Raw genomic sequence first — 26,903 nt, 5'->3', positions numbered from 1 at the left:
CCAAATGTTGTCATCTAGTTTTGTGAAATCTAGGTCAGAAATAATATCAAGGGAAGAAAATTGAACATATAATATATGTGAATTAAAACTAACTGGGTTTGTATGTGTTTTAGCTCATCATTTGAACAAACTTTCAAACTTCATATTCTGTTGGAATCCTTAAGAAACAGATAAAATAGCTATGATAAAAAGATGAAGGCAAGAAACCAGTTTTTGAGCAATAAAAGTTGTATGTATTCTAACTAGCAAGGAACAGTTGATTTTGAGACTTGAGTAATCAATGTTGAATTGTTTCTGGAAAAAGAGTGTGAAAAGACTTAGATTTGATTTCTGCTGGAAAATAATATTAGGAGAGAACTCTAAAGTTTGGAAAAATGTCTATTTCCTTGAGCATCAAAATGGGAGGAGACCTGCTTAGTTTCATTATGATTGTTCAGTATCTTTATTGACAGTCTGGACAAGGGGTTTGAGTCCAGTATCAGTAAGTTTGCAGATGACACCAAGCTAGGAGCAGGTGTGGAGCTGTTGGAGGGTAGGAAAGCCCTGCAGAGGGACCTGGCCAGGCTGGATGGGTGACCAGAGGCCAATGGGAGGAGATTGAGCAAGGCCAAGTGCAGAGTTCTGCACTTTGGCCACAACAACGCCAAGCAGTGCTACAAGCTGGGGACAGAGTGGCTGAGAGCAGCCAGGCAGAGAGGGACCTGTGAGTGCTGGTAGAGAGTAGGCTGAAGATGAGCCAGAAGTGTGCCCAGGTGGCCAAGAGAGCCAATGGCATCCTGGCCTAGATCAGGAGTAGTGTGGGCAGCAGGACAAGGGAGGTTGTTCAGCCCCTGTACTCAGCACTGCTCAGGCCACACCTTGAGTGCTGTGTCCAGTTCTGAGCTCCTCAATTAAAGAGAGTTGTTGAGGTGCTGGAAGGTGTCCAGAGAAGGGCGACAAAGCTGGTGAGGAGCCTGGAGCAGAGCCCTGTGAGGAGAGGCTGAGGGAGCTGGGGATGTGCAGCCTGCAGAAGAGGAGGCTCAGGGCAGAGCTCATTGCTGTCTGCAACTCCCTGAAGGGAGGCTGTAGCCAGGTGGGGTTGGTCTCTTCTGCCAGGCAAGCAGCAGTAGAACAAGGGGACACAGAGAGGGATCTGGGGGTACTGATTGATACCCGCCTGAACATGAGCCAGCAGTGTGCCCAGGTGGCCAAGAGAGCCAGTGGCATCCTGGCCTGCATCAGGAGTGGTGTGGTCAGCAGGAGCAGGGAGGTCATTCTGCCCCTGTACTCTGCACTGGTCAGACCACACCTCGAGTACTGCGTTCAGTTCTGGGCCCCTCAGTTTAGGAGGGACATTGAGATGCTTGAGCGTGTCCAGAGAAGGGCGACGAGGCTGGGGAGAGGCCTTGAGCACAGCCCTACGAGGAGAGGCTTAGGGAGCTGGGGTTGTTTAGCCTGGAGAAGAGGAGGCTCAGGGGTGACCTTATTGCTGTCTACAACTACCTGAAGGGTGGTTGTGGCCAGGAGGAGGTTGCTCTCTTCTCTCAGGTGGCCAGCACCAGAACAAGAGGACACAGCCTCAGGCTGTGCCAGGGGAAATTTCGGCTCGAGGTGAGGAGAAAGTTCTTCACTGAGAGAGTCATTGGGCACTGGAATGGGCTGCCCGGGGAGGTGGTGGAGTCGTCGTCCCTGGGGCAGTTCAAGGCAAGGTTGGATGTGGCACTTGGTGCCATGGTCTAGCCTTGAGCTCTGTGGTAAAGGGTTGGACTTGATGATCTGTGAGGTCTCTTCCAACCTTGGTGATACTGTGATACTGTGATACTGTGAAGTTGTGCCAGGGGAGGTCTAGGCTGGATGTTAGGAGGAAGCTTTTGGCAGAGAGAGTGATTGTCATTGGAATGGGCTTCCCAGGGAGGTGGTGGAGTCACTGTGCCTGGAGGTGTTGAAGCCAAGCCTGGATGAGGCACTTAGTGCCATGGTCTAGTTGGTTGGCAGGACTGGGTGCTAGGTTGGACTGGATGATCTTGGAGTTCTCTTCCAACCTGCTTGATTCTATGATTGTATTTCCCATCAAACCATAATTCATTTTTCTTAGAGCCTTAATTTTCTCTTTCCCTGACAGTACTTACTGACAGTGCCCTTCAGTGGTGCCTGGAAGAATACAAACCACATCTTTGATGTCAGTAGGATAAAAATGGTGGAATTTCCTAAAGGATTTCTTGAGGAACTACATATGTGGACTGTTTGGCATGAATCTGGCTGTTAGCTTTCGCCTTAAGTTTCCCAGAGGGCCACAGAATTTTCTTTGACCTTCCTTTCCCATATTTGTCCATAGGAGGCAGAAACAGATGCTAAAAATAGATCTTTACACGTAGAGAATCCTCATATGGGGATTGTGCTGCAAAATTCATCTAGTAGTGCTCCTAAATAATGTTATTAGTATTCAGAGAGAATTGAATCAAGTTAATCAACTGCAGTGTTCTCATACTGATTAGAAATACATAGAACATCTTGTAGGAAGGAGATCAGCTTCTATTGTGATTACAAATAAAAAGCAGAGTGGCTTCCTTTACTGTTTAAGCAGGAAAATACCAACTTCTTTAGTTCAACTAAATACCTCTTTGCAAATTATCAAAGAACTGTTGGTTCTGAAAAGTTCTGAACCTGTTTGAATTTGGAAGGGGTAGGCAAAAGAAAGAAATTTCTGTCTGTAGTTACAGCCTTCCCCATTGTCATTTGGTAACTGATAAAATGGGAGGTTGTTGCAAAAGGGCAGGGGGAAAAAAAAACAGCCAAGAAATTGTTTTTGGGGGGCTCTGAAAACACAAGAGTGAAGCGTGCGAGTCAGAGCAGCTGTGAGGAGGAAGTTGTTGAGCATGAGAGTGGTGAGAGGCTGGAATGGGTTGCCCAGGGAGGTGGTTGAGGCCCCATGGCTGGAGGCTGGATGAAGCTGTGACCAGCCTGCTCTAGGGTAGGATGTCCTTGCTCATGGCAGGGGGGTTGGAACTAGGTGATCCCTGTGGTCCCTTCCAACCCTGACTGATTCTATGATCCTGTGACATAACAGAGGTCTACTTCTGAAAAGATGAAAGGTGATATACATGATTTTCTGTGGTTGAGATGTGATGGTTTGGATGTTACCTGTCCCCCCACAATTAAGAATATCACCCAGACTAGATTCATCAGCTGGAAATTAAAGAATGAAGCTTTCTATTTACAGCTTAGCACAATATACAAGCAGGTATTTACAATCTATACAGCTAGAGACAGAAATAGACAAGTTAAAAGTCATACAGAAGCACAGCAGCCCTCCCAGAAACCAGAGTGCCCTGGAGGGGCTCCCAAACACCCTTCCACCTTCTTTCCACCCTTCTACCTTATCCCAGACTTTGCCTAACGTTCAAGGTGAGTTTGGAGAATCAGTCAGGGGGGTTAGGAAGCAGAGATGAGCAGGTTAGAGAGAGAGAGAGAAGTGCAGCCCAAAGCCAGAGAGCAACTGTGTTACCTGTATTTGTGTTGTTGTTTTGATCCATCTCATCAAGCCTATGAGTGCAGCAGACATCACCACTGTTTCCTTTTCACAGCCTGTACTCTAATTCCTCTCACTAAAATATCCCAGCTAGGCTCAACCTAGCACATGAGATGAGTAAACACATATAATGCTTATTCAAATCAAAATAGAGATTTATTCCACATGTAGAATTCTCTCTGCTGGGCATGATTTATGTTTAGGTACCAGCCTGTTGGCTCATTAAGGAACAATGAATAGTAAATGTCCTTAAATATGTAAGTTTTAATAACAGCAGGAATTTGGATGCAACCCATAGAAGGATACTATTCCAGTGATAAGTTGGTGTGTAGGATTATATGAGCAGTAGCAATAGTTTCCTCTGGATTTTTGTTGTGCATAAGCTTTGATGTCTGATTCACACACCAAAATCTAGTTCAAGGTCTTTTCATGGTTTAGACTTCTCCATGTGTCCCTAGTAAGTTATGAGTTGTGATTATGAGCCTGCCCCTGCTCAGTCACCTGTCGTGATGAAACTTTTTGGAACATATTTGTCTTTTATCTCTCATTTTGAAACCTGTTTAGAATAGGTCACTGTGTCCAAAACAGGTAATATCAAGGACAGACTGCATCAGTGGAATCAGGTAAGCAATGTTGAGCACATTAACAGAATGTGATGACAATGTGAGATTTCTGGTGATGAGCTGAATCTGTGCTTGGATCATTGTTTTTAGGATATATGTAGTATGATTTTTAATAGTTCTTTGAACCAACATAAGATGATGATCATAGAATCATAGAATCAGTCAGGGTTGGAAGGGACCATAATGATCAGCCTGTTCCAACCCCCCTGCCATGGGCAGGGACACCCTACCCTAGAGCAGGCTGCACACAGCCTCATCCAGCCTGGCCTCAAACACCTCCAGGCATGGGGCCTCAACCACCTCCCTGGGCAACCCATTCCAGCCTCTCACCACTCTCATGCTCAACAACTTCCTCCTCACCTCCAGCCTGAACCTCCCCATCTCCAGCTTTGCTCCATTCTCCCTAGTCCTGTCCCCCTAGCCCTCCCTGATACCCTAAAAAGTTCCTCCCCAGCTTTTTTGTAGGCCCCCTTCAGATACAGAAAGGTCACAATAAGGTCACCTGGGAGCCTTCTCTTCTCCAGACTTCAGAAATAATTTGGAATACACAGGCACCAAGATCATAATCCCACACATCTACTGAAGAGATTAGAAACATGCCCAAAAGCAGAGGTGTGGTAAGATAAAAATGCAGATACTCTTCAGAGTCTTAGGAGGGAGTAGTTTAAGCAGGACAATTAATGCATCATGTTTGTGATGTCATAGCCAGTTTTAGTCTCAGAAGCATGAGCACCATGAGTAAGCTATGAGGAGACTCCTCTTTTTGTTTGTCCATCTTCAAGTGAAGTTGCATAATGAAAACAAACAAAAAGCCAACCAAAAGGCAAACTATGCTGCTTCTCACTTGCATTTTGGTAACTTTCCTGAGGTCACAGTATCACAGAATTTCTTAGATTGGAAAAGCCCTTCAAGCTCATTGAGTCCAATCATTAGTTTGACACTGACAAGTCCTTGACTGAGCCAAATCCCTCAGCACAACATCTCATCACTATGGTTGGAAAGGACCACCAGGATCACCCAGTCTAGCCTTCATTCCAGCATCCTTCATCACCAGACCATAGCCTCAAGTGCCACATCCACTCTCCTTCTAAACACCTCCAGGGATGGTGACTCCACCACCAATCTGGGCAGCCTGCTCCAGTGCCTGCTCACCCACTTAGTAAAGAACTTCCTCCAAGTTGTTGTAACTCATCCCTTTCAAAAAATTCCTTTGCATTTAGTAGGGGGGGAGTACATTTGTTTGTGTTTTATGTCCATTTGGATGTTGTTTTGAAAATATGTATGGAAAACCTAACTTGCATATGCAAAGAATTTTTCATAGAATCAGCCAGGTTGGAAGAGACCTCCAAGATCATCCAGTCCAACCTAGCACCCAGCCCTGGCCAATCAACCAGACCATGGCACGAAGTGCCTCATCCAGGATTTGCTTCAACACATCCAGGCACGGCGACTCCACCACCTCCCTGGGCAGCCCATTCCAATGCCAATCACTCTCTCTGCCAACAACTTCCTCCTAACATTCAATCCATACTTCCCCTGGCACAGCTTGAGACTGTGTCCCCTTGTTCTGTTGCTGGCTGCCTGGGAGAAGAGCCCAACCCCACCTGGCTACAGCCTCCCTTCAGGTAGTTGCAGGCAGCAATGAGGTCTGCCCTGAGCCTCCTCTTCTGCAGGCTGCACACCCCCAGCTCCCTCAGCCTCTCCTCACAGGGCTGTGCTCCAGGCCCCTCACCAGCCTTGCTGCCCTTCTCTGGACACCTTCCAGCACCTCAGCATCTCTCTTGAACTGAGGAGCCCAGAACTGGACACAGTACTCAAGGGGTGGCCTGAGCAGTGCTGAGTACAGGGGAAGAATAACCTCTGTGGAAGCGATTGTTTGTGTTTTGCTGCTTTGCTGGAAGAATTAAAAGGTAAAGGAGATAGCCTGACTAGATTGTGGTGAAGGGAGTGGAGAACAGAAGACTGATAGAGATGAAGATAGAGATCTCATGGGCAAAAATGAGCTACAGAAACTGGTCAGTGCAGAGGAAATGGAGGTAAAAGTGTTCAAATGCAAAGAAGAGAGGGCTAGATAAGAGTGGCTGGACATTTTGGAGCAGCTGAGGAGTTGAAAGCAAATTGTCATGGCAGTTCTAGATTAATGGTTGCACTTGATGATCTAAAAGGTCTCTTCCAACCTGACAGTTCTACAGTTCTATGTAAATAATGGGAGACAGCTGGTAGCAGTTACAAGAAATGGGATGCATCAGGAAGGGAGCAGGTACCCCGGTGATGAGTAGGGCACTGGAGTAGTGGTTGTTTACAGGAAGGCATTGGAAGAGGGAGAATCTGGTACACAGGGACTGAAAGTAGGAAGGTGTCTAAAATATAGGTATAGAGGCATATTTTACAAGGAGGAGCAGCACTAAGCAGGTGGGCCAGGAACAGAAGAGGACAGCTGTGTTTGCTACCGGGCTCCAAGGCATGGTAACACTGGAAACTGCTCAGCTTTAGAGGTGTTAAGGCTCTATGCTTCCCTGCTGTCTGGAAATAAACACGAAGCTGCTGCCAAGGTGTGAGGCTCTGCTTGGCTTCTCTGCTGCCTGGTCCATATAAATTTGTGGAATGAAGTAAGAGGCTTGTGCTGTGATGCAGCTGTTCAAACCTTGCCAGCCTGCATGGCTTCACACAGCAGCATCTGCATCTGCTTAAAAGACTAAATAACTTCAATTTAAAACACCCCTGCATATGCCAACAGATTTTTCTGTTCTTCTTACATATAGCATTTATTTTTCTTTACCAGGAATTTTTCTCCTCTATCCTTCTCATGCTACTTTTTTGTTCCATCATAGAAATAGCTTGACAAAAACTTGGAGTAATTGTTTTGTGTGCAAACTGCTATAGCGATTACTTAATACACTTCTCTTTTCATCTCTGTGGTCAGAGTCTATCCTTCAGAATCACATAATACATATGTGGAAATCACATAATATGTATGTGAAAATACAGGCAAAGGAAATTTCTCATGTTCCCTACCAAAAAAAAACAAAGAACAACAACAATAAAGTGAGATCCAGAGACATGTTTAACAGTGGTCTCTCAATAGACATGTTCAACAGTGGTCTCTCAATAGACCTGTTTAACAGTGGTCACTCAATAGACATGTTCAACAGTGGTCTCTCAATAGATATGTTTAACAGTGGTCTCTCAATAGACATGTTCAACAGTGGTCTCTCAATAGACATGTTTAACAGTGGTCTCTCAATAGACATGTTCAACAGTGGTCTCTCAATAGACATGTTTAACAGTGGTCACTCAATAGACATGTTTAACAGTGGTCTCTCAATAGATATGTTTAACAGTGGTCTCTCAATAGACATGTTCAACAGTGGTCTCTCAATAGACATGTTCAACAGTGGTCTCTCAATAGACATGTTTAACAGTGGTCTCTCAATAGACATGTTTAACAGTGGTCTCTCAATAGACATGTTCAACAGTGGTCTCTCAATAGACATGTTCAACAGTGGTCTCTCAATAGACATGTTCAACAGTGGTCTCTCAATAGACATGTTCAACAGTGGTCTCTCAATAGACATGTTTAACAGTGGTCTCTCAATAGACATGTTCAACAGTGGTCTCAATAGACATGTTTAACAGTGGTCTCTCAATAGACATGTTTAACAGTGGTCTCTCAATAGACATCTATAACAGTGGTCTCTCAATAGACATCTATAACAGTGGTCTCTCAATAGACATCTATAACAGTGGTCTCTCAATAGACATCTATAACAGTGGTCTCTCAATAGACCTGTTTAACAGTGGTCTCTCAATAGACATGTTTAACAGTGGTCTCTCAATAGACATGTTCAACAGTGGTCTCTCAATAGACATGTTTAACAGTGGTCTCTCAATAGACATGTTTAACAGTGGTCTCTCAATAGACATGTTTAACAGTGGTCTCTCAATAGACATGTTTAACAGTGGTCTCTCAATAGACATGTTCAACAGTGGTCTCTCAATAGACATGTTTAACAGTGGTCTCTCAATAGACATGTTCAACAGTGGTCTCTCAATAGACATGTTTAACAGTGGTCTCTCAATAGACATGTTCAACAGTGGTCTCTCAATAGACATGTTCAACAGTGGTCTCTCAATAGACATGTTTAACAGTGGTCTCTCAATAGACATGGAAGTAATTTTGTATTTAATGTCTTATGCACAATGGAGTTATAAACTTGCTTATTTGTACAGGTGGTTGAAGTTTGAAGAAGACGTAGAGGATGGTGGAGAGAGGTGGAGTAAACCGTATGTTGCCACACTGTCGCTTCATAGCTTGTTTGAGCTGAGAAGTTGTATCCTGAATGGTACAGTTCTGTTGGACATGAGAGCTAATTCCATAGAAGAAATTGCAGGTATGTATTGCTGATGCATTATTAGTTATGAAAATGAATCATAAATATCAAGAGCATACAAGATTGCTTACAAGAAAGCTATTGGATAATAATCAGTTCAGCCTAAAGCTCCCAGGAAACAATTTTTACTGGATATATTAAGGAAGAATCTGATGTCTGAAGCAGCTGGTAAATATTTTAGTGATACTGTTTTGTATAGTTTTCAGAACCAAGTTTTCTGTAAAGGAGAAAATGAAAGTGGAGCAGACAGGACAGTTTGGATGTGTTTCATTAGAACTGGCATGTTTTGTACTCCTACTCTTCCGCCTCACATTGTGAGTGATGCATATGCTGGCTTCTACAAACTGGATCTACAGCCCTGCTAATTGCAGGCAGTCTAGCTTAAAAAAAAATAATAGATTGTAGGGAAGCATCCACTGGAGTTAGGTGGCATGAAAAGAGACCAGTTTCAAAACATCTCTCTGTGTGTAGAGCAATGATATTGTGTAAGTGTAACAAAAATATAAAGGTACATTAACTTCTTTAACAGAAGTTGAGTGCATTTTTTCCAATAAAGATGTATTTGGCAGTTGCAATTCTAGAGCTTTTGAGAGAATAACAGAAGTAAAAAGCAAGAGAGAACATAATGTATGAGGCTTGCCTCCTGAAGTCTAAGTGAGATTGAATGCCGTTGTCTGTATTGCTGGTGTTTCCCACAAAGGCTGTAGCTAGTTGCTGCAGAGGGGTTTGGTGGTGAGTTCTTTATTTTTTTCTTTCCCTTTTTCCCTGTATTTCTCTTTCTCTCTCTTCCTCTCTTCCTCTCTTCCTCTCTTCCTCTCTTCCTCTCTTCCTCTCTTCCTCTCTTCCTCTCTTCCTCTCTTCCTCTCTTCCTCTCTTCCTCTCTTCCTCTCTTCCTCTCTTCCTCTCTTCCTCTCTTCCTCTCTTCCTCTCTTCCTCTCTTCCTCTCTTCCTCTCTTCCTCTCTTCCTCTCTTCCTCTCTTCCTCTCTTCCTCTCTTCCTCTCTTTCCCTCTTTCCCTCTTTCTCTCTTTCTTTCTCTCTTTCTCTCTTTCTCATTCTCTCTCTCTTTCTCTCTCTCTCTTTCTCTCTCTCTCTCTTTCTCTCTCTCTCTCTCTTTCTCTCTCACTTTCTCTTTCTCCCTCTTTCTCTCTTTCTCTCTCTCTCTCCTTCTCTCTCTCCTTCTCTCTCTCCTTCTCTCTCTCCTTCTCTCCCTCCTTCTCTCCCTCCTTCTCTCCCTCCTTCTCTCCGTCCCTCCCTCTCCTCCCTCTCCTCCCTCTCCTCCCTCTCCTCCCTCTCCTCCCTCTCCTCCCTCTCCTCCCTCTCCTCCCTCTCCTCCCTCTCCTCCCTCTCCTCCCTCTCCTCCCTCTCCTCCCTCTCCTCCCTCTCCTCCCTCTCCTCCCTCTCCTCCCTCTCCTCCCTCTCCTCCCTCTCCTCCCTCTCCTCCCTCTCCTCCCTCTCCTCCCTCTCCTCCCTCTCCTCCCTCTCCTCCCTTCTTCTGTAATAGGGCAGGTTGTTAGGGGCTGTATGGTACAGACCTCTAATGCATGGCTTCAAGGAATCCTAAAATCACAGAGGTTGCATGGCCATGCCAGAATCCTGCAGTACAGCTTGGTATATTTATTTCCTGTACCAAAGTCTATAGATAATTTGAACTAGATAATGTCTACATTTATTAGTAGCCATGGAAGTTTCTCTAGTGTACCAAGGCAGGGATAATGTATGGTTTTTATAATACAAATGTATTTACATTAGACTTTAAAACTCATCAAAATGATAATGCCCAGTCCAAGATCTCTCATGTGCCCTACAGAGTTTCTTGTGCTGTGTCCTTGCTACCATTGTTTAAATAAATCTCTGTCCCTTCCAGCAGAGAAGACACAGAGCAAAGAGATGTATTCTTTTGTATACTGGGGTCTCTAAATTTCTCTTTATCTGACCTTAGTAAGAGCTGATGCCATGCTCATGGTGGTTACTGGGCTGGTGTCCTTGCATGTCTTACGTATACTTAAAAGCTTTGCTTTGCCTTTGCCTTACCATTTCCCACACCATTTCTGACAACGGTGTTGGATCTGTATATGACACATTTAGTAGTGTAATGGAGGAGGGTTAACTAATTAATGCAAGATGATATTTTTCCCAAATCAATATTATTTGTTAATTTTGCTATTCAGAACTCTCGCCACCCCCAACCACTAATTTTAATAATAATCTGTTCTTTGCATGGTGGTGGAAACATCCAGAGGAATAACTACAACTAGAAATGACTTCTAAAAATATATAAATATTAACTGAAGTGGAAGAGAAAGTTCTTGTGGCCAATATGCTGCTTGTCCACTAGATGGATTCAAGAAGCTTCTCTCTGCTTATGGCAGAAGGCTATGGTGAATTACAAGAGGCTTTAGGTATTTACTGACAGAATGATCTCCTGCCTCATGGGGATAGCTACAGCTTCAGACAGTGCCCAAATGTTTCAGGGAATTCTGTTGCTGTCTTGTCAACTGCTGAGACTTCTGATTATGCCCAAGTTTATGGGGAAAGGAGGGAGACGATCTATGACCTTGTTCCTTGGCTCGTCTGGATGACCAGTTCTGGGCTACTCAATTCAAGAGAGATGTTGAGGTGCTGGAACATGTCCAGAGAAGGGCAACAAAGCTGGTGAGGGGCCTGGAGCACAAATCCTATGAGGAGAGGTTGAGGGAGCTGGGCCTGCTTAGCCTGGAGAAGAGGAGGCTCAGGGGTGATCTTATTACTGTCTACAACTACCTGAAGGGGCATTGTAGCCAGGTGGGGGGTGGCCTCTTCTCCCAGGTAACCAGCAATAGAACAAGGGGACACAGTCTCAAGTTGTGCCAGGGTAGGTATAGGCTGGATATTAGGAAGAAGTTGTTCACAGAGAGAGTGATTGGCATTGGAATGGGCTGCCCAGGGAGGTGGTGGAGGCACCGTCCCTGGGGGTTTCAAGAAAAGCCTGGCTGAGGCACTTAGTGCCATGGTCTGGTTGATTGGATAGGGCAGGGTGATAGGTTGGACTGGATGATCTTGGAGGTCTCTTCCAACCTGGTTGATTCTATGATTCTATGACCTGTGTATCCAGAACTTCTCATCTTGGCAGGAGACTTTCAGGTGTAGGCAGGATGTCTGTGATGTGCAGTCTCAGCATGCTGTCACACTGGCTATGCAGGCTGATTGTGTGGAGGCATTTAGAGCCTGTTCCTGGTAAACTTGAGGCAGGCAGTTTCTAGGTAAAGAAACTCAGAGCATCAGAGTTTGTTATTTTGTGGCAGGTTTAGGTAAAGGTGCAAAAGATGGAGCAAGAAAATGCCTTAACACTTAGGATTACCAAGAAAACTGCTTTATGTGTATATATACATAAGTCTAAGTAAGGACCAGATAAAATTAGTTATCATAGAATCAGCTGGGTTGGAAGAGACCTCCAAGCTCACCCAGTCCAACCTAGCACCCAGCCCTGTCCAATCAACCAGACCATGGCACTAAGTGCCTCATCCTGACTTTGCTTCAACACCTCCAGGGATGGTGACTCCACCACCTCCCTGGGCAGCCTGTTCTAATGCCAATCACTCTCTGCCAACAACTTCCTCCTAACATTCAATCCATACTTACCCTGGCACAGCTCGAGACTGATACTGTGTCTCCTTGTTCTGTTGCTGGCTGCCTGGCAGAAGAGCCCAACCCCAGCTGGCTACAGCCTCTTCAGGTAGTTGTAGACAACAATGAGCTCTGCCCTGAGCCTCCTCTTCTGCAGGCTGCACACCCCCAGCTCCCTCAGCCTCTCCTCACAGGGCTGTGCTCCAGAACCTTTACCAGCATAGTCACCCTTCTCTGGACGTGTTCCAGCACCTCAACATCTCTCTTGAACTGAGGAGCCCAGAACTGGACACAGCACTCAAGGTGTGGCCTGAGCAGTGCTGAGTACAAGGAAAAAATAACCTCCCTTGTCCTGCTGGCTACATTGCTCCTGATCCAGGCCAGGCTGCCATTGGCTCTCTTGGCCACCTGGGCATACTGCTGGCTGTTGTTCAGCTACTCTCTACCAGTACCCCCAGGTAAGGGAGATACTGTTCAGTGGGCTATATTTAACAGTGGAATTAAATTTGTCTCAGATAGTGGTAGCTGCTTTTTGCATTTACCTTTCCCAGATTGTTTATGTCACACTGACACAAGGTATTATTAATCCAAATCTGCAGAAACTTTGTGTGGGTTTCCACTCTCTGCCAAGATCTGATTCACTCATGAATCACAGAGCTTCAAAATTTGTCTTGATAATGATAAAAGATAAACATGAAGAATAAAAAGCAGCTGATTTGAAAGAACAGAGGTGTTTATCAGTATGCTGGTTTGTTATTTATTTATATATATATATATAAAGCAGTCAAGAAATACTTTGATGTTCTTTTATTGCCTCTTTTTTTTTGCTTAAATAGTACACTGGGATTTTCAGTCTTTAACTTTTTCTGCAATCAGCTAAGACATCCCTTCCAGAATTGTTTTTCAGTAAGTAAAAAAGTGATGAGGAATGCAATAAAAATAACTTCAGCAAATAGCAATTTTTTTTTCTGAGTGGGGTTTGCAAGATAATGTATCACTGGCCACCATCAATTCACTTTTATAACCACTTAATCTCTACTTAGTTATAGCAGTTTTTATTTGTTTGTTTAGTCACTGTCTCCAAGGACACAGCATGAACTTTGTTTTGAAGTTGGCCTTTAGTAGAGAATTGCATGAGTTAGTTTAGTGCTGCTTTGAGTCTGTCCTTTAGTAGAGTATTTGATGAGTTAGTGTAGTGCTGCTTTGAGTCTGTCCTTTAGTAGAGGATTTGATGAGTTAGTGTAGTGCTGCTTTGAGTGTGTCCTTTAGTAGAGGATTTGATGAGTTAGTGTAGTGCTGCTTTGAGTCTGTCCTTTAGTAGAGTATTTGATGAGTTAGTGTAGTGCTGCTTTGAGTCTGTCCTTTAGTAGAGTATTTGGTGAGTTAGTGTAGTGCTGCTTTGAGTGTGTCCTTTAGTAGAGTATTTGATGAGTTAGAGTAGTGCTGCTTTGAGTGTGTCCTTTAGTATTTGATGAGTTAGTGTAGTGCTGCTTTGAGTGTGTCCTTTAGTAGAGTATTTGATGAGTTAGTGTAGTGCTGCTTTGAGTCTGTCCTTTAGTAGAGTATTTGATGAGTTAGTGTAGTGCTGCTTTGAGTCTGTCCTTTAGTAGAGTATTTGATGAGTTAGTGTAGTGCTGCTTTGAGTGTGTCCTTTAGTAGAGGATTTGATGAGTTAGTGTAGTGCTGCTTTGAGTCTGTCCTTTAGTAGAGAATTTGAAGAGTTAGTGTAATACTGATTTGAGTGTGTCCTTTAGTAGAGTATTTGATGAGTTAGTGTAGTGCTGCTTTGAGTCTGTCCTTTAGTGGAGTATTTGATGAGTTAGTGTAGTGCTGCTTTGAGTCTGTCCTTTAGTGGAGTATTTGATGAGTTAGTGTAGTGCTGCTTTGAGTCTGTCCTTTAGTAGAGGATTTGATGAGTTAGTGTAGTGCTGCTTTGAGTCTGTCCTTTAGTAGAGTATTTGATGAGTTAGTGTAGTGCTGCTTTGAGTCTGTCCTTTAGTAGAGTATTTGATGAGTTAGTGTAGTGCTGCTTTGAGTCTGTCCTTTAGTAGAGTATTTGATGAGTTAGTGTAGTGCTGCTTTGAGTCTGTCCTTTAGTAGAGTATTTGATGAGTTAGTGTAGTGCTGCTTTGAGTCTGTCCTTTAGTAGAGGATTTGATGAGTTAGTGTAGTGCTGCTTTGAGTCTGTCCTTTAGTAGAGAATTTGAAGAGTTAGTGTAATACTGATTTGAGTGTGTCCTTTAGTAGAGTATTTGATGAGTTAGTGTAGTGCTGCTTTGAGTCTGTCCTTTAGTGGAGTATTTGATGAGTTAGTGTAGTGCTGCTTTGAGTCTGTCCTTTAGTAGAGTATTTGATGAGTTAGTGTAGTGCTGCTTTGAGTCAGTCCTTTAGTAGAGGATTTGATGAGTTAGTGTAGTGCTGCTTTGAGTCTGTCCTTTAGTGGAGTATTTGATGAGTTAGTGTAGTACTGCTTTGAGTCTGTCCTTTAGTAGAGGATTTGATGAGTTAGTGTAGTGCTGCTTTGAGTCTGTCCTTTAGTAGAGGATTTGATGAGTTAGTGTAGTGCTGCTTTGAGTCTGTCCTTTAGTAGAGGATTTGATGAGTTAGTGTAGTACTGCTTTGAGTCTGTCCTTTAGTAGAGGATTTGATGAGTTAGTGTCGTGCTGCTTTGAGTCTGTCCTCCTCCTGTGATACCTTGGTTTGTTGACTTGTTTCTTCTGAGGTGATAGGGATGGCTGTCATGAACTGGCATGTGCTGTTTTCACATTAAAAGGTACCCACTGTGGCAGAGTTGCCTGTATTTCAGTTGCTGGTTTATTTGTTTGCACTGGTAGGCATCCTTTACTGACAAGGTGGTCTGATGCATGGTAAGATTTGTTTTGTCTTTGAGTAAGTGTTTTTTATATTTATAATGAGATAATTGAAAACCAAACAAACCCCAACGTCCCCAGACAAACTAGCTAACAACCAAACTTAAAACCAAACAACTTTGCAGCAGGTTCTGGCAAGTGAATCATTCTGTAAATTCTGCTGCTTGCCTGGCAGCAGAGCCCAACCCCACCTGGCTACAGCCTCCCTTCAGGTAGCTGCAGACAGCAATGAGGTCTGCCCTGAGCCTCCTCTTCTGCAGGCTGCACACCCCCAGCTCCCTCAGCCTCTCCTCACAGGGCTGTGCTCCAGGCCCCTCACCAGCTTCATTGCTCTTCTCTGGACACCTTCCAGCACCTCAACATCTCTCTTGAATTGAGGAGCCCAGAACTGGACACAAGACTCATGGTGTGGCCTGACCAGAGTGATGCTGAATTAACAGACATTACCTTTTTTTAAAATAGAGGCTTCTGAATCTCCAGCATTGCCATCATGCAGTCAGACAGCACACTCCTGAAGGTTCACAAATTGCTCTTGGATTTTGTAAAAGAGATTTTACTTTTCCCTTGAAAATAGAGACTTCTGAATCTCCAGCATTGTCATCTTTGAAACATAGAATCAGGCAGGTTGGAAGAGACCTCCAAGCTTATCTGGTCCAACCTAGCACCCATCCCTATCCAGTAAACCAGACCATGGCACTAAGTGCCACATCCAGGCTTTGCTTCAACACCTCCAGGCACAGTGACTCCACCACCTCCCTGGGCAGCCCATTCCAGTGCCAATCACTCTCTCTGCCAACAACTTCCTCCTGACATCCAGCCCTAGACCTCCCCTGCCACAACTTGAGATTGTGTCCCCTTGTTCTGTTTCTGGTTGCCTGGCAGAAGAGCCCAACCCCACCTGGCTACAGCCTCCCTGCAGGTAGTTGTAGACAGAAGTGAAGTCCTCCCTGAGCCCTGCAGTGAAGTGGCATAGTCCTGAAGTTTCACAAATTGCTCTTGCATTTTGTAAGAGAGATTTTACTTTTCCCCTGTGAATAGTTCATTTCCTTATCCTCTTTTAAAATGTATTTTTTTAATTAAATATTATTTAGAGATTTTAATGACTCTTTTTAATCTGTAACATTGTGTTTTCATGTCTTTTACAGTGGCTCCTGTATCAGTAAGTTAAGCATTCATAGAATCATAGAATCAACCAGGTTGCAAGAGACCTCCAAGATCATCCAGTCCAACCTATCTCCCAGCCCTATCCAATCAACCAGACCATGGCACTAAGTGCCTCATCCAGGCTTTTCTTCAACACCTCCAGGGATGGTGCCTCCACCACCTCCCTGGGCAGCCCATTCCAATGCCAGTCACTCTCTCTGTCAACAACTTCCTCCTAGCATCCAGCCTAGACCTCTGCCGACACAACTTGAGACTGTGTCCCCTTGTTCTGTTGCTGCTTGCCTGGCAGAAGAGACCAACCCCACCTGGCTACAACCTCCCTTCAGGTAGTTGTAGACAGCAATGAGGTCACCCCTGCGCCTCCTCTTCTGCAGGCTGCACACCCCCAGCTCCCTCAGCCTCTCCTCATAGGGTTTATGTTCCATGCATAAGGGATTCTTTTGAGCATTTGATGTAATATTTTATCGATCACTTCTGTATGGAACATATGCTTAAAGGAAGCCTGAAGAATCTATGTGATCAAAACAATTTATTTATTTTGGAACTTGTCTCTTGAGGAGATATTTGCCAGAATCTGGCTGCACCATTAGAGAGCAGCTTTGCTGTGTTGTTCAAGTTGGCAGATGAAAATGTTCTCTTTTGATATTTTCCTTTAGTTCCTTTCAAACCATGTAGATTCTCAGATTACCATCTGGTTTTTTGATTGTAACCACTGAACAAACCCAAAACGTTCTTCTCCTTAACATATGATGCCATTTTCTCTTGTTTGCTTCAAAAACTCTTTGGTCCAGCCTTTAATGGCAAGACTTTCTTTACAGCACAGGTCTTGCATTTCCTAGCAGTTGTGCAGGGTGTGCTGCGAACAAATGTCAAACCCAAACTGGGGCTTCGGCGTTGCACAGTAGTGCTGTGGAGACTTGCATCTCTTTGAAATATTAGCTAGTCCCATTTGTTTTAAGTAGCTTAAATGTCACGGTGGTGTGGTTTTTTAGCTGCATTTTAAATGATCAGTCTGGTTTCCAATACAGAGATTTGCCCAGGGAGGTGGTGGAGTCACCATCCCTGGGGGGGTGTTCAAGCAAAGCCTGGATGAGGCACTTAGTGTCATGATCTGGTTGATTGGCCAGGGCTGGGTGCTAGGTTGGACTGGATGAGCTTGGAGGTCTCTTCCAACCTGCTTGATTCTATGATTCATCATATCACCTGACACTAGAGAAAATAGACTGACTCCCACCTCAGTACAGCCTCCCTTCAGGTAGTTGCATACAGCAATGAGGTTAGGGACATTGTAGCCAGGTGGGTTTGGTCTCTTCTGTCAGACAACCAGCAATGGAAGGAGGGGACACAGTCTCAAGATGTGCCAGGGGAGGTCTAGGCTGGATGTTAGGAAGAAGTTGTTGGCAGAGAGAGTGATTGGCGTTGGAATGGGCTGCCCAGGGAGGTGGTGGAGTCACTGTGCCTGGAGGTGTTGAAGCAAAGCCTGGATGAGGCACTTAGTGCCATGGTCTGGTTGATTGTCTAGGGCTGGGTGGTTGGACTGGCTGAGCTTGGAGTTCTCTTCCAACCTGCTTGATTCTGTGATTCTATGAATAAAGCATCTTAAGAGCTACGTGCTTTGACAGTGCATCAGAGAGTCATTCAGGTCTTTAAAGTATCCAATGAATATTAAATAATATTAATAATATAATAATATTAAAATATCCATCCTACACACAAAGGAACTTAACATCTAACAGATAAAATCACACTAAAATGGCCATTAAGGCTTAAATATGTATTAAAAACTGTGATATTAGCATATTTTTAACATTATATTTTATATTCATGTACATAAAAAAGAAGAGTGATTTTTTTTTTCAGGTGATGTGAAATTAGCATTGCCTTGAATAGGGCAAGAAGTCACCCAAGAAATATTATGCTAAGCAAAACCAAGCCGCTGAAAAACCAAAATCCATCCAAATAAGGTCCATATTTGTTACACTCATCAAAATTTGCATTTGCAGGCAAAGCTCAACATCTTAAGACCATTAGTCCTGACAGGTTTTTTAAACCAAAAATAATAACCCCAGTAAATTAATGTCAGTTCTGTGATTCTGGCTGCTTCTCTCTGAGCAGTGTTTCCTGTGCTCCTCGTGATCGAATTTTCAGTCTGAGTAACAGCTTAATCTTGTGATCGAGGTCAGTGGACTCTCAGCTCAACAACTCAGGACATTATATCCCAAGTGTGCAATTTTATTGATTTTGGTAATATCATGTTAAGCTTTTGTTGTGAACAAGTCTTCTTTTGCCTTTGTTTTGCTGCAAGCTACATTACTCTTTAATAGTGATAGATTTAAGCCACCTGCAGTTTAGATTTTATGTCACTGTAGCCTTTTGTTTTAGCTGTGGCACATTGTCTCATGTTTCTGATAGTGCTTTTAAGGTAAATTTAACTTTTATTACAAGCATAGGATTGCCAGTGAGCAGTTCACTTCTCTGTTTGACTCTGCACCTGTCTCTCGAGCTTTCACCTTCTCACTTCCCCAGGTTTCTGTGTTCATTTGCTATATTTGCAGCTTATAATTCAGTGATCACCTCTAAGCATCCTCTGTCAGGTCTTGTTACTTTGCCTGTGGGTAAGCTGTAACCATTGTACCACCTTCTACATAGCATGGCATTTTTGGTTTGTTTTATAGTTTCCCCTGTTAATAAATGAGAAGGTTTTATGATTGCTTTCGTTTTGTGTGTAGAGACAGAACCAGTATCACTCATGACTCTTATTCTGTTTAGAGATGCAAGATGTATTGTTTTATGAGGTCTCCATCCTGAGGTTTTATGAGGTCTCCATGTTAAAAAAAAAGACTGGATGGGGCACTTAGTGCCATGATGTAATTGATTGGACTGGCTGATCCTGGTGGTCCTTTCCAATCATAGCGATTCATTGTGATTAGATGTTGTGCTGAGGGATTTGCTTTGGTCAAAGCAAATCCTTGGTGAAGGGGCTGGAACACAAACCCTATGAGGAGAGGCTGAGGGAGCTGGGAGTGTGCAGCCTGCAGAAGAGGAGGCTCAGGGCAGAGCTCATTGCTCTCTACAGCTCCCTGAAGGGACATTGTAGCCAGGTGGGTGGTGGCCTCTTCTCCCAGGCAACCACCAATAGAACAAGGGGATACAGTCTCAAGTTGTGCCAGGGTAGGTCTAGGCTGGATGTTAGGAGGAAGCTCTTCACAGAGAGAGTGATTGGCATTGGAAAGGGCTGCCCAGGGAGGTGGTGGAGTCATCATCCCTGGAGGTGTTGAAGCAAAGCCTGGATGAGGCACTTGGTGCCATGGTCTGGTTGACTGGATAGGGCTGGGTGCTAGGTTGGCCTGGATGATCTTGGAGGTCTCTTCCAACCTGGCTGATTCTATGATTCTGTGGTTCTATGAAAGACTTGTCAGTGTGAAACTAATGATTGGACTCGATGATTTTGAAGGTCCTTTCCAATCTAAGAAATTTTGTGATTCTGTGATTGGCCAGGGCTGGGTGATAAGTTGGACTGGTTGATCTTTGTGGTCTCTTGCAACCTGGTTGATTCTGTGATTCTTCCTTTGGTGTCATCCAGGGGCATGTTAGCATAGCTCTGACTTAAAACTGCTTGCTCTCTGACCTGTAAGCTGGGAATTTTAGCCTCATCTCGTATTACTTCCCATTTTGTGAAATGCTGGCTCATGTTCTTCAGTAAAATTGCATGCTGTTACTTTGAAAAATGGTCATTTTTCACTCTCCATCTCCTCAAGTAATTCAGCAGAGAAATTGAACAAAGTAATTTCAGGTAGCGCTGGAAAAAGAATCTTGTGTCTCGGTGCACTGCAATGCTCTGCCCTCTTGGGCTAAATCCACTGGCTTGGCATGTTTACAGGCACTGTTTTAAACATTGTAAATGTTCACAAATGCAACCCACAAATCCTAATGTTAGTTTTTTTATTGCTTCCAGTTCTTAATTCACTAGAGAAGTGTACCTTCAGGTTGCTATCAGAGACAGGTTAACACAGAGGACAGCATTTTAGTTGAGTGTCTTCCATAAGGCACTGCTTTAGGGTTGCTTCTGTTTTCTTCTCCCTAGGATTTGAGAGAAAACAACCACAAACCAAACGAACTTTGGCTTTTGAATTAGGCTTGGTAGTCAGCTGTCACTGCAGTCATGACACACACAGAACCCCATTCTGTTCCAGTTTTTGTTGTTAATCTCTCAACTCCTTTCTTGCAATTGCACAGTTACAAAATGTGAGAGATTGAGAAGTGTGAATCTCTGCAACTTTGCTGCTCTACATTGAGTTCACTTTCCTCTGCTGTAGAATGACAATGCCAACCTGTATCAAGAAAACATAGAATTAACCAGGTTGGAAGAGACCTCCAAGCTCATCCAGTCCAACCTAGCACCCAGCCCTGGCCAATCAACCAGACCATGACACGAAGTGCCTCATCCAGGCTTGACTTCAACACCTCCAGGGTGTTGAACAACTCCACCACCTCCCTGGGCAGCCCATTCCAATGCCAATCACTCTCTCTGCCAACAACTTCCTCCTAACATCCAGCATAGATCTCCCCTGCCACAACTTGAGACTGTGTCCCCTTGTTCTGTTGCTGGTTGCCTGTCAGAAGAGACCAACCCCCACCTGGGTACAGCCTCCCTTCAGGGAGTTGTAGACTGCAAGATTCAATGACATCCTGGCCTGGATCAGGAACAGAGTGGCCAGTAGGAAAAGGGAGGTTATTCTGCCCCTGTGGTCAGGTCACACCTTGAGTGCTGTGTCCAGTTCTGTGCTCCTCAATTCAAGAGAGATGTTGAGATATTGGAACATGTCCAGAGAAGGGTGATGAAGCTGGTGAGGGGCCTGGAGCAGAGCCCTGTGAGGAGAGGCTGAGGGAGCTGGGGGTGTGCAGCCTGCAGAAGAGGAGGCTCAGGGCAGAGCTCATTGCTGTCTACAACTACCTGAAGAGAGGCTGTAGCCAGGTGGGGTTGGTGTCTTCTGCCAGGCAAGCAGCAACAGAACAAGGGGACACTGTCTCAAGTTGTGCTAGGGGAGGTCTAGGCTGGATGTCTCTTCCAACCTGCTTGATTCTATGATTCCTACAGGTGGATTGGTCTAGGTTATCTCTAGGTTATCTCCAACCCACTGCATTCTACAATTTGATGATATTCCACAAATTGTATCTTGCTGTAAGCTGCATATGATTGTAAAGCATCCTTGAAAAATCTGGCCATCTGTATCTCTGGCTAGAAAGTCCCTTTATAGAGGTAAATCCTTCAAAGTAAACCAAGGGAAAATAAATCCTAACCCCTTTGTGGCCGATGATGAAAAGCCTGAGGTGTCTCTCTTGTTACATAGGAATGTAGCTGAGATACAGTCTTTGGAAGTTTCAGGTTTGTGTTGCTTATCCTGTTTCTTTTCTCATATGGAGCTTGGAGAAGTGGCCATGGGTTCTAGATACAAAAGTGAAAAATAGGGCCACTTGCTCTTGGACATTAACCATGTCCCTCTTGTTTTCAAGTTCATCTTTGCAACCAAGAGTCTTCACTACTGGTGTTGTAGAGGCTTGGGCTTTTAAAACAGGTGTTGAAGTTTAGGCACACCACTAGAAACCAATACTCTTTGGTGTGCTTATTGATACTGAGCAGAATGTAACTGCTGGAGAGAGTCAAAGGCAATGTCAGAAATCTCTGCATCACTGTTTATTGTGAGGTATGGTTACATCTGTCAAGTTTGCATCTATTGGTAGCTGCAGATCCGTGAGCTGAGCCCTGTCTTTTTGTGTGTGTGTCATCACAGAGATGTAGATTTGTTTGTAGCCTCTTCATAGTAAGTGAAACATGCCAGTAGTCTCTTGTTCAGCTCTTATAGCTCTGCTTTTGATGCACTGGCCTGTTAGGCAGATGTTGGGAACATCAGGAAACTTAGATGTTTATACACTGCATAGTTGATTGTTAGCAGTTAAACTCTGCTTTTAACCAGAATAACCTGTATATACACTGCATAGTTGATTGGCAATTAAACTCTGCTTTTAAGCAGAATAACCTGTATATACACTGCATAGTTGATTGTTAGCAGTTAGACTCTGCTGTTAAACAGAATAACCTGTTCATACACTGCATAGTTGATTGTTAGCAGTTAAACTCTGCTTTTAACCAGAATAACCTCTATATGCACTGCATAGTTGATTGTTAGCAGTTAAACTCTGCTTTTAACCAGAATGACCTGTGTACACACTGCATAGTTGATTGTTAGCAGTTAAATTCTGCTTTTAACCAGAATATCCTGTATATGCACTGCATAGTTGATTGTTAGCAGATAAACTCTGCTGTTAAGCAGAATAACCTGTTTATACACTGCATAGTTGATTGTTAGCAGTTAAACTCTGCTGTTAAACAGAATAACCTGTTTATACACTGCATAGTTGATTGTTAGCAGTTAAACTCTGCTTTTAACCAGAATAATTATTTAATGCCATTCATTATCTCTCTTCTTTTCTCTTGCTCTTGGCAATTATCAGAGACCTGACACATTATGTCCTTATGGATCATGCATCTGCTTTTTTTTCCTCCCCTGTTCTGGTTGCCTTTCCACTCAGTTTATTGGTAGATGTAAATCTGACTCCACCACAGAATCATGAGCTGTCTGAATTTTCAGTACAAGGAGGTTTTGAGTCATATCACTATTTTTGTGCAGTACAGTTTCTTCCAATAGATATACAAGGACAGCATGTACTTAAATGCTGTTCCACTTGCTTTCATCCAGGACTGCTTTTTTCCCCCCCTTTCTTTTTTTCTCTTAAGTGTTATTACTGTTGCTAGCAGGATTTCCCAAAATAATAGTCACAAAAATCCCATGAAATTCTCCACAATCCTTTTCCACTCGAAATACACTGCATATATTTACAAGTCATTTTGAATATGAATATGTAAGAATATTTTCTGCCAGTGGCTTGCAGAAATGGTTCTGATTTCTTAGCAAGATGTTCAGTTTCACTTACAGTTCCATGTAATGATTCTCTTGCAGGAACACATACATCAACAGCAGAATGAGATCCTATTAAGTATTTGCCAGTAGGGCAGCAAATTTTACTGTACTGTTCTGTCTGCAGTTTCTTTATATGATGCTGAAAGTTTTGTAGTCATTAGAAATAAAGAACTAAGCTGTGATCTCCTCTGGTCAATACAAAGGGAATAAAAAAGTTGGCTCCTCACACTATGTCAGTCCTTTGTTGCAAATAGGATGGGGGTTATTTGGCATGAAAAAGGACACCTTATATATACATCACAATGCTGGGTCTAAATGCATTATGTATGAGAGTGCTTAGAGGCTGGCTTCAAAGTCACACAGATCACCTTAATTTGGGAGCTGTGTAGCTTTCAAGGGATTGACTTTTTTACATTAAAGCATCCTTTGGAGTGCTTTCTTTTTTTTTCCTGAGAGGAACTTCTTCACAGAGAGAGTGATTTGCCATTGGAATGGGCTGCCCAGGGAGGTGGTGGAGGCACCATCCCTGGAGGTGTTCAAGAAAAGACTGGATGATGCACTTGGTGCCATGGTCTGGTTGACTGGATAGGGCTGGGTGCTAGGTTGGGCTGGATGAGCTTGGAGGTCTCTTCCAACCTAGTTGATTCTATGATTCTATGAAAAGCATAGAAACTTGGCATTTTAATCCTGTGTGAAAAGGTCTGAGGCCTTTAATTGTTAGTTCTGTAGCAATTAATTCATATTATTGCCATTGAAAAAATATTTCCTTCTTCCCCTTCTTTTCTGATGTTTAAATATGCATTTTCAGATATGATTCTGGACCAACAAGTGGGCTCTGGGCAGCTCAGTGAGGATGTTCGTCACAGAGTGCATGAGGCTTTACTGAAACAGCATCACCACCAGAACCAGAAGAAGCTGAGCAACAGGATCCCAATTGTGAGATCTTTTGCTGATATTGGAAAGAAGCAGTCTGAACCCCATTCCATGGATAAAAATGGTAATGCATTGTTTTGTTTTGCATTCTGAGCTTTCAGTAACGTCTGCCTTGCAGCTGCTTTGTACCTACAGCTTGACTTCAGCGTGCTTCTCCCCTGAAAAGCTGCTGTGTGAAAGTGGTACCTTTCACCTGGGAGTGGTTCTTCTCATATATTTATTAGCATACCTGTTTAAATTTGAAATTCAGCTGTCCTGCACGATTCAGGGCTATACAGAGATATTCAAGGACACCAGCTCAGGTGTTGGGAGCAGGCTAGCTCTGTTAAGTGTGCTGTTCTGCCCTCAGTTATTGGCATGCCATGCTATGCCCAGTGCACCACAGCTCGTGTGGGCTTGGGGGTGCTTTAGGCACTTTTTGTGATCTTTCAGGCTGAGCCTGAGCACCTTTGCACAGTTCTCAAGTGGACAAGCTCCAAGAGAGAATGTGATGTGGCTAATTTTTTTGACTTCTGTTGACTATCCAACTATTCAGTTAAAATGCAGTGGGTTGTCAGAACAGTTTCTAAGTCTTTGCATTAGCTGGTGTTCCACTGATGCCTCAGATTTCATAGCTGAGTTGGAGGTCCTGGAAAATAAGAAACACATTTTCAAGATGAAGCCATTGAAGAGATGCAAAAAATTGTACCTTGTCCTTTCAGAAAATCCCATTTTGGAAAACCAGTCATGAAAATGAGAGAGCACATTTGTAGAGTTGTCCTACAGTAGAATAATGGCTTAACTTACTTTTCTTGCTTGCTTTTACAGGAGCCTTTGTAAGCTTTACTCTTGGTATAGGTTAATCATAATGAAAGATCATTTCTTATTGCCTGTTCCTTGTTTATATAAACACAGGCCTACAGAATGAAAATTGCAGCCAAACTTTGTAAATATTTACAGTTAGTTCCCTAGAATTACACACTGCATCATTACTGAGTCTCTACCCAGTGTCATCACAACACCCATAACATTTTGGCTGAGCATCACTGGACTGCAGTGGCTCTTACTGCAGAAATCACTGTAGCTGTCTCTCTAGCTCAGCCCTGACTGAGCACCCCTGGGAAGCTTTCTGGATAGTGGAGAGTGAGGAAAAAGCCATATAAAGTTTTGATAGGTACTTCTAAATGTAGCTGGATCCCTGGAGAAGAGACTTCACCCTAAAAAAGCAACACATAATTTCATCATGAGGAGGATATGAAATGGAAACACGTTAATTATGGCAAAATACAATTTATTATCACAGAGTGAGGAAAACAGCAGTAATCATGCAGATGTGTGTGATGTATCAGTATGGATGCAGAAGAGTAAATGTAAAGTAGGATGGCTGTCCACTTGGAAGGCAGCTGTCCTGTTGATTTGTACAGTTCTTGGTGATGACTTCAAACACATATTCAGGAGACACTTAAGAAAGTTGCTACTATAATTTTCACAAAATGCAGCACAGCAGCTTGCATTCCATAAATGTTTTTTGCACTAGGTCTTACATGTGTCTGCTTTTGGAAGTGAGGCACCAATTCACCCCAAATGACTTTCTTACTGGGAACCTTTGCATCTCTAATTCCCCCTATAATAAGGTTCTGATCTGGACAGCATCTAGGTCCATACTCAGGACACTAATTTTATGTTCCAGGTGGTTGAGTGATTCTGTAAATAGAGATATCCATTCTTAGAGGTTTTAATTTTGTCTGTGCTTAGTTTGCAAGATTAAAAGGTAGTGAGTTCCAGTTCATGTGCTTATGTAGAGATGCCTGAGAGGATTTTAAGCATTGATTAAAAAACCCCAAAACAGTCAACTTAAATGTGTTAACTTACATTAAATGCACCATAAACAGTAGAATAGAGTAGAATAGGATAGAGTAGAACAGGATAGAGTAGAATAGAATAGAATAGAATCAACCAAGTTGGAAGAGACCTCCAAGATCATCCAGGCCAACCTAGCACCCAGCCCTGCCCAATCAACCAGACCATGGCAATAAGTGCCTCATACAGGCTTTGTTGAACACCTCCAGGGACAACAACTCCACCACGTCCCTGGGCAGCCCATTCCAATGCCAATCACTCTCTCTGCCAACAACTTCCTCCTAACATCCAGCCTAGACCTGCCCTAACACAACTTGAGACTATGTCTCTTTGTTCTGTTGCTGGTTGTCTGGCAGCAGAGCCCAACCCCACCTGGCTACAGCCTCCCTTCAGGTAGCTGTAGACAGCAATGAGGTAACCCCTGAACCTCTTCTTCTGCAGGCTGCACACCCCCAGCTCCCTCAGCCTCTCCTCACAGGGCTGTGTTCCAGGCCCTTCACCAGCTTTATTGCCCTTCTCTGGACACCTTCCTATGTGTTACATTAGGCTGTGGGAATCTTGTTTTATTATGTGAGTTACAGTAAAATGAGTATTGGCTTTAGAAGAGAAGAAGTCAAAAGTTTTTCCTTCTCTAAGACTATGCAGTATAAGCAGTGAGTGGCAGCTCTTGCCCCAGTACTGCAAGATCAGAGGAATGTGAAAACAGATGATTCTGTGGGGGCACACTGAGTGCTACCTCTTCTGTCACACTCTAAGTTATTTCTTTAACCTGAGTAACTTGCCATACTACCTGGTGTCTGAATTATGCAGGAATCTACCTTGAAGTGCTCAGTTTGTAGGACTTCTGCTATCTTTAGAAGCTTGACCAGTGGTAGCTGTGAGTTTTCTGTAACCCTGTAACCCAGATGTTAGGCTCACTGCAACTTATTTTTTTAGCTTGCCATGGATAATGCAAAACAGCCAGTTCCAACCTCCTGCCATGGGCAGGGAC

The 26,903-nt window shown here is 43.5% G+C and overlaps 1 protein-coding gene across 7 annotated transcripts in view; it reads left to right on the top strand.

The window, feature by feature from the left end:
* SLC4A10 (solute carrier family 4 member 10) overlaps positions 1 to 26,903 on the top strand; it is a 193,056-nt gene that overhangs the window by 89,115 nt on the left and 77,038 nt on the right. For all 7 annotated transcript variants that reach the window (XM_064164139.1, XM_064164112.1, XM_064164124.1 and 4 more), the window contains 2 exons: positions 8,362 to 8,522; positions 23,949 to 24,137. In XM_064164139.1, coding sequence (XP_064020209.1) covers positions 8,362 to 8,522; positions 23,949 to 24,137 — 350 coding nt within the window. The remainder of the gene's footprint in view (positions 1 to 8,361; positions 8,523 to 23,948; positions 24,138 to 26,903) is intronic.

This window comes from Pogoniulus pusillus, chromosome 2 (genome assembly GCF_015220805.1).
Source record: "Pogoniulus pusillus isolate bPogPus1 chromosome 2, bPogPus1.pri, whole genome shotgun sequence".
In the NCBI taxonomy this organism is placed as follows: Eukaryota; Metazoa; Chordata; class Aves; order Piciformes; family Lybiidae; genus Pogoniulus; species Pogoniulus pusillus.
The sequence above is the reverse complement of the archived record's forward strand: the minus strand, read 5'-3'. Positions and strand labels throughout refer to the sequence as shown.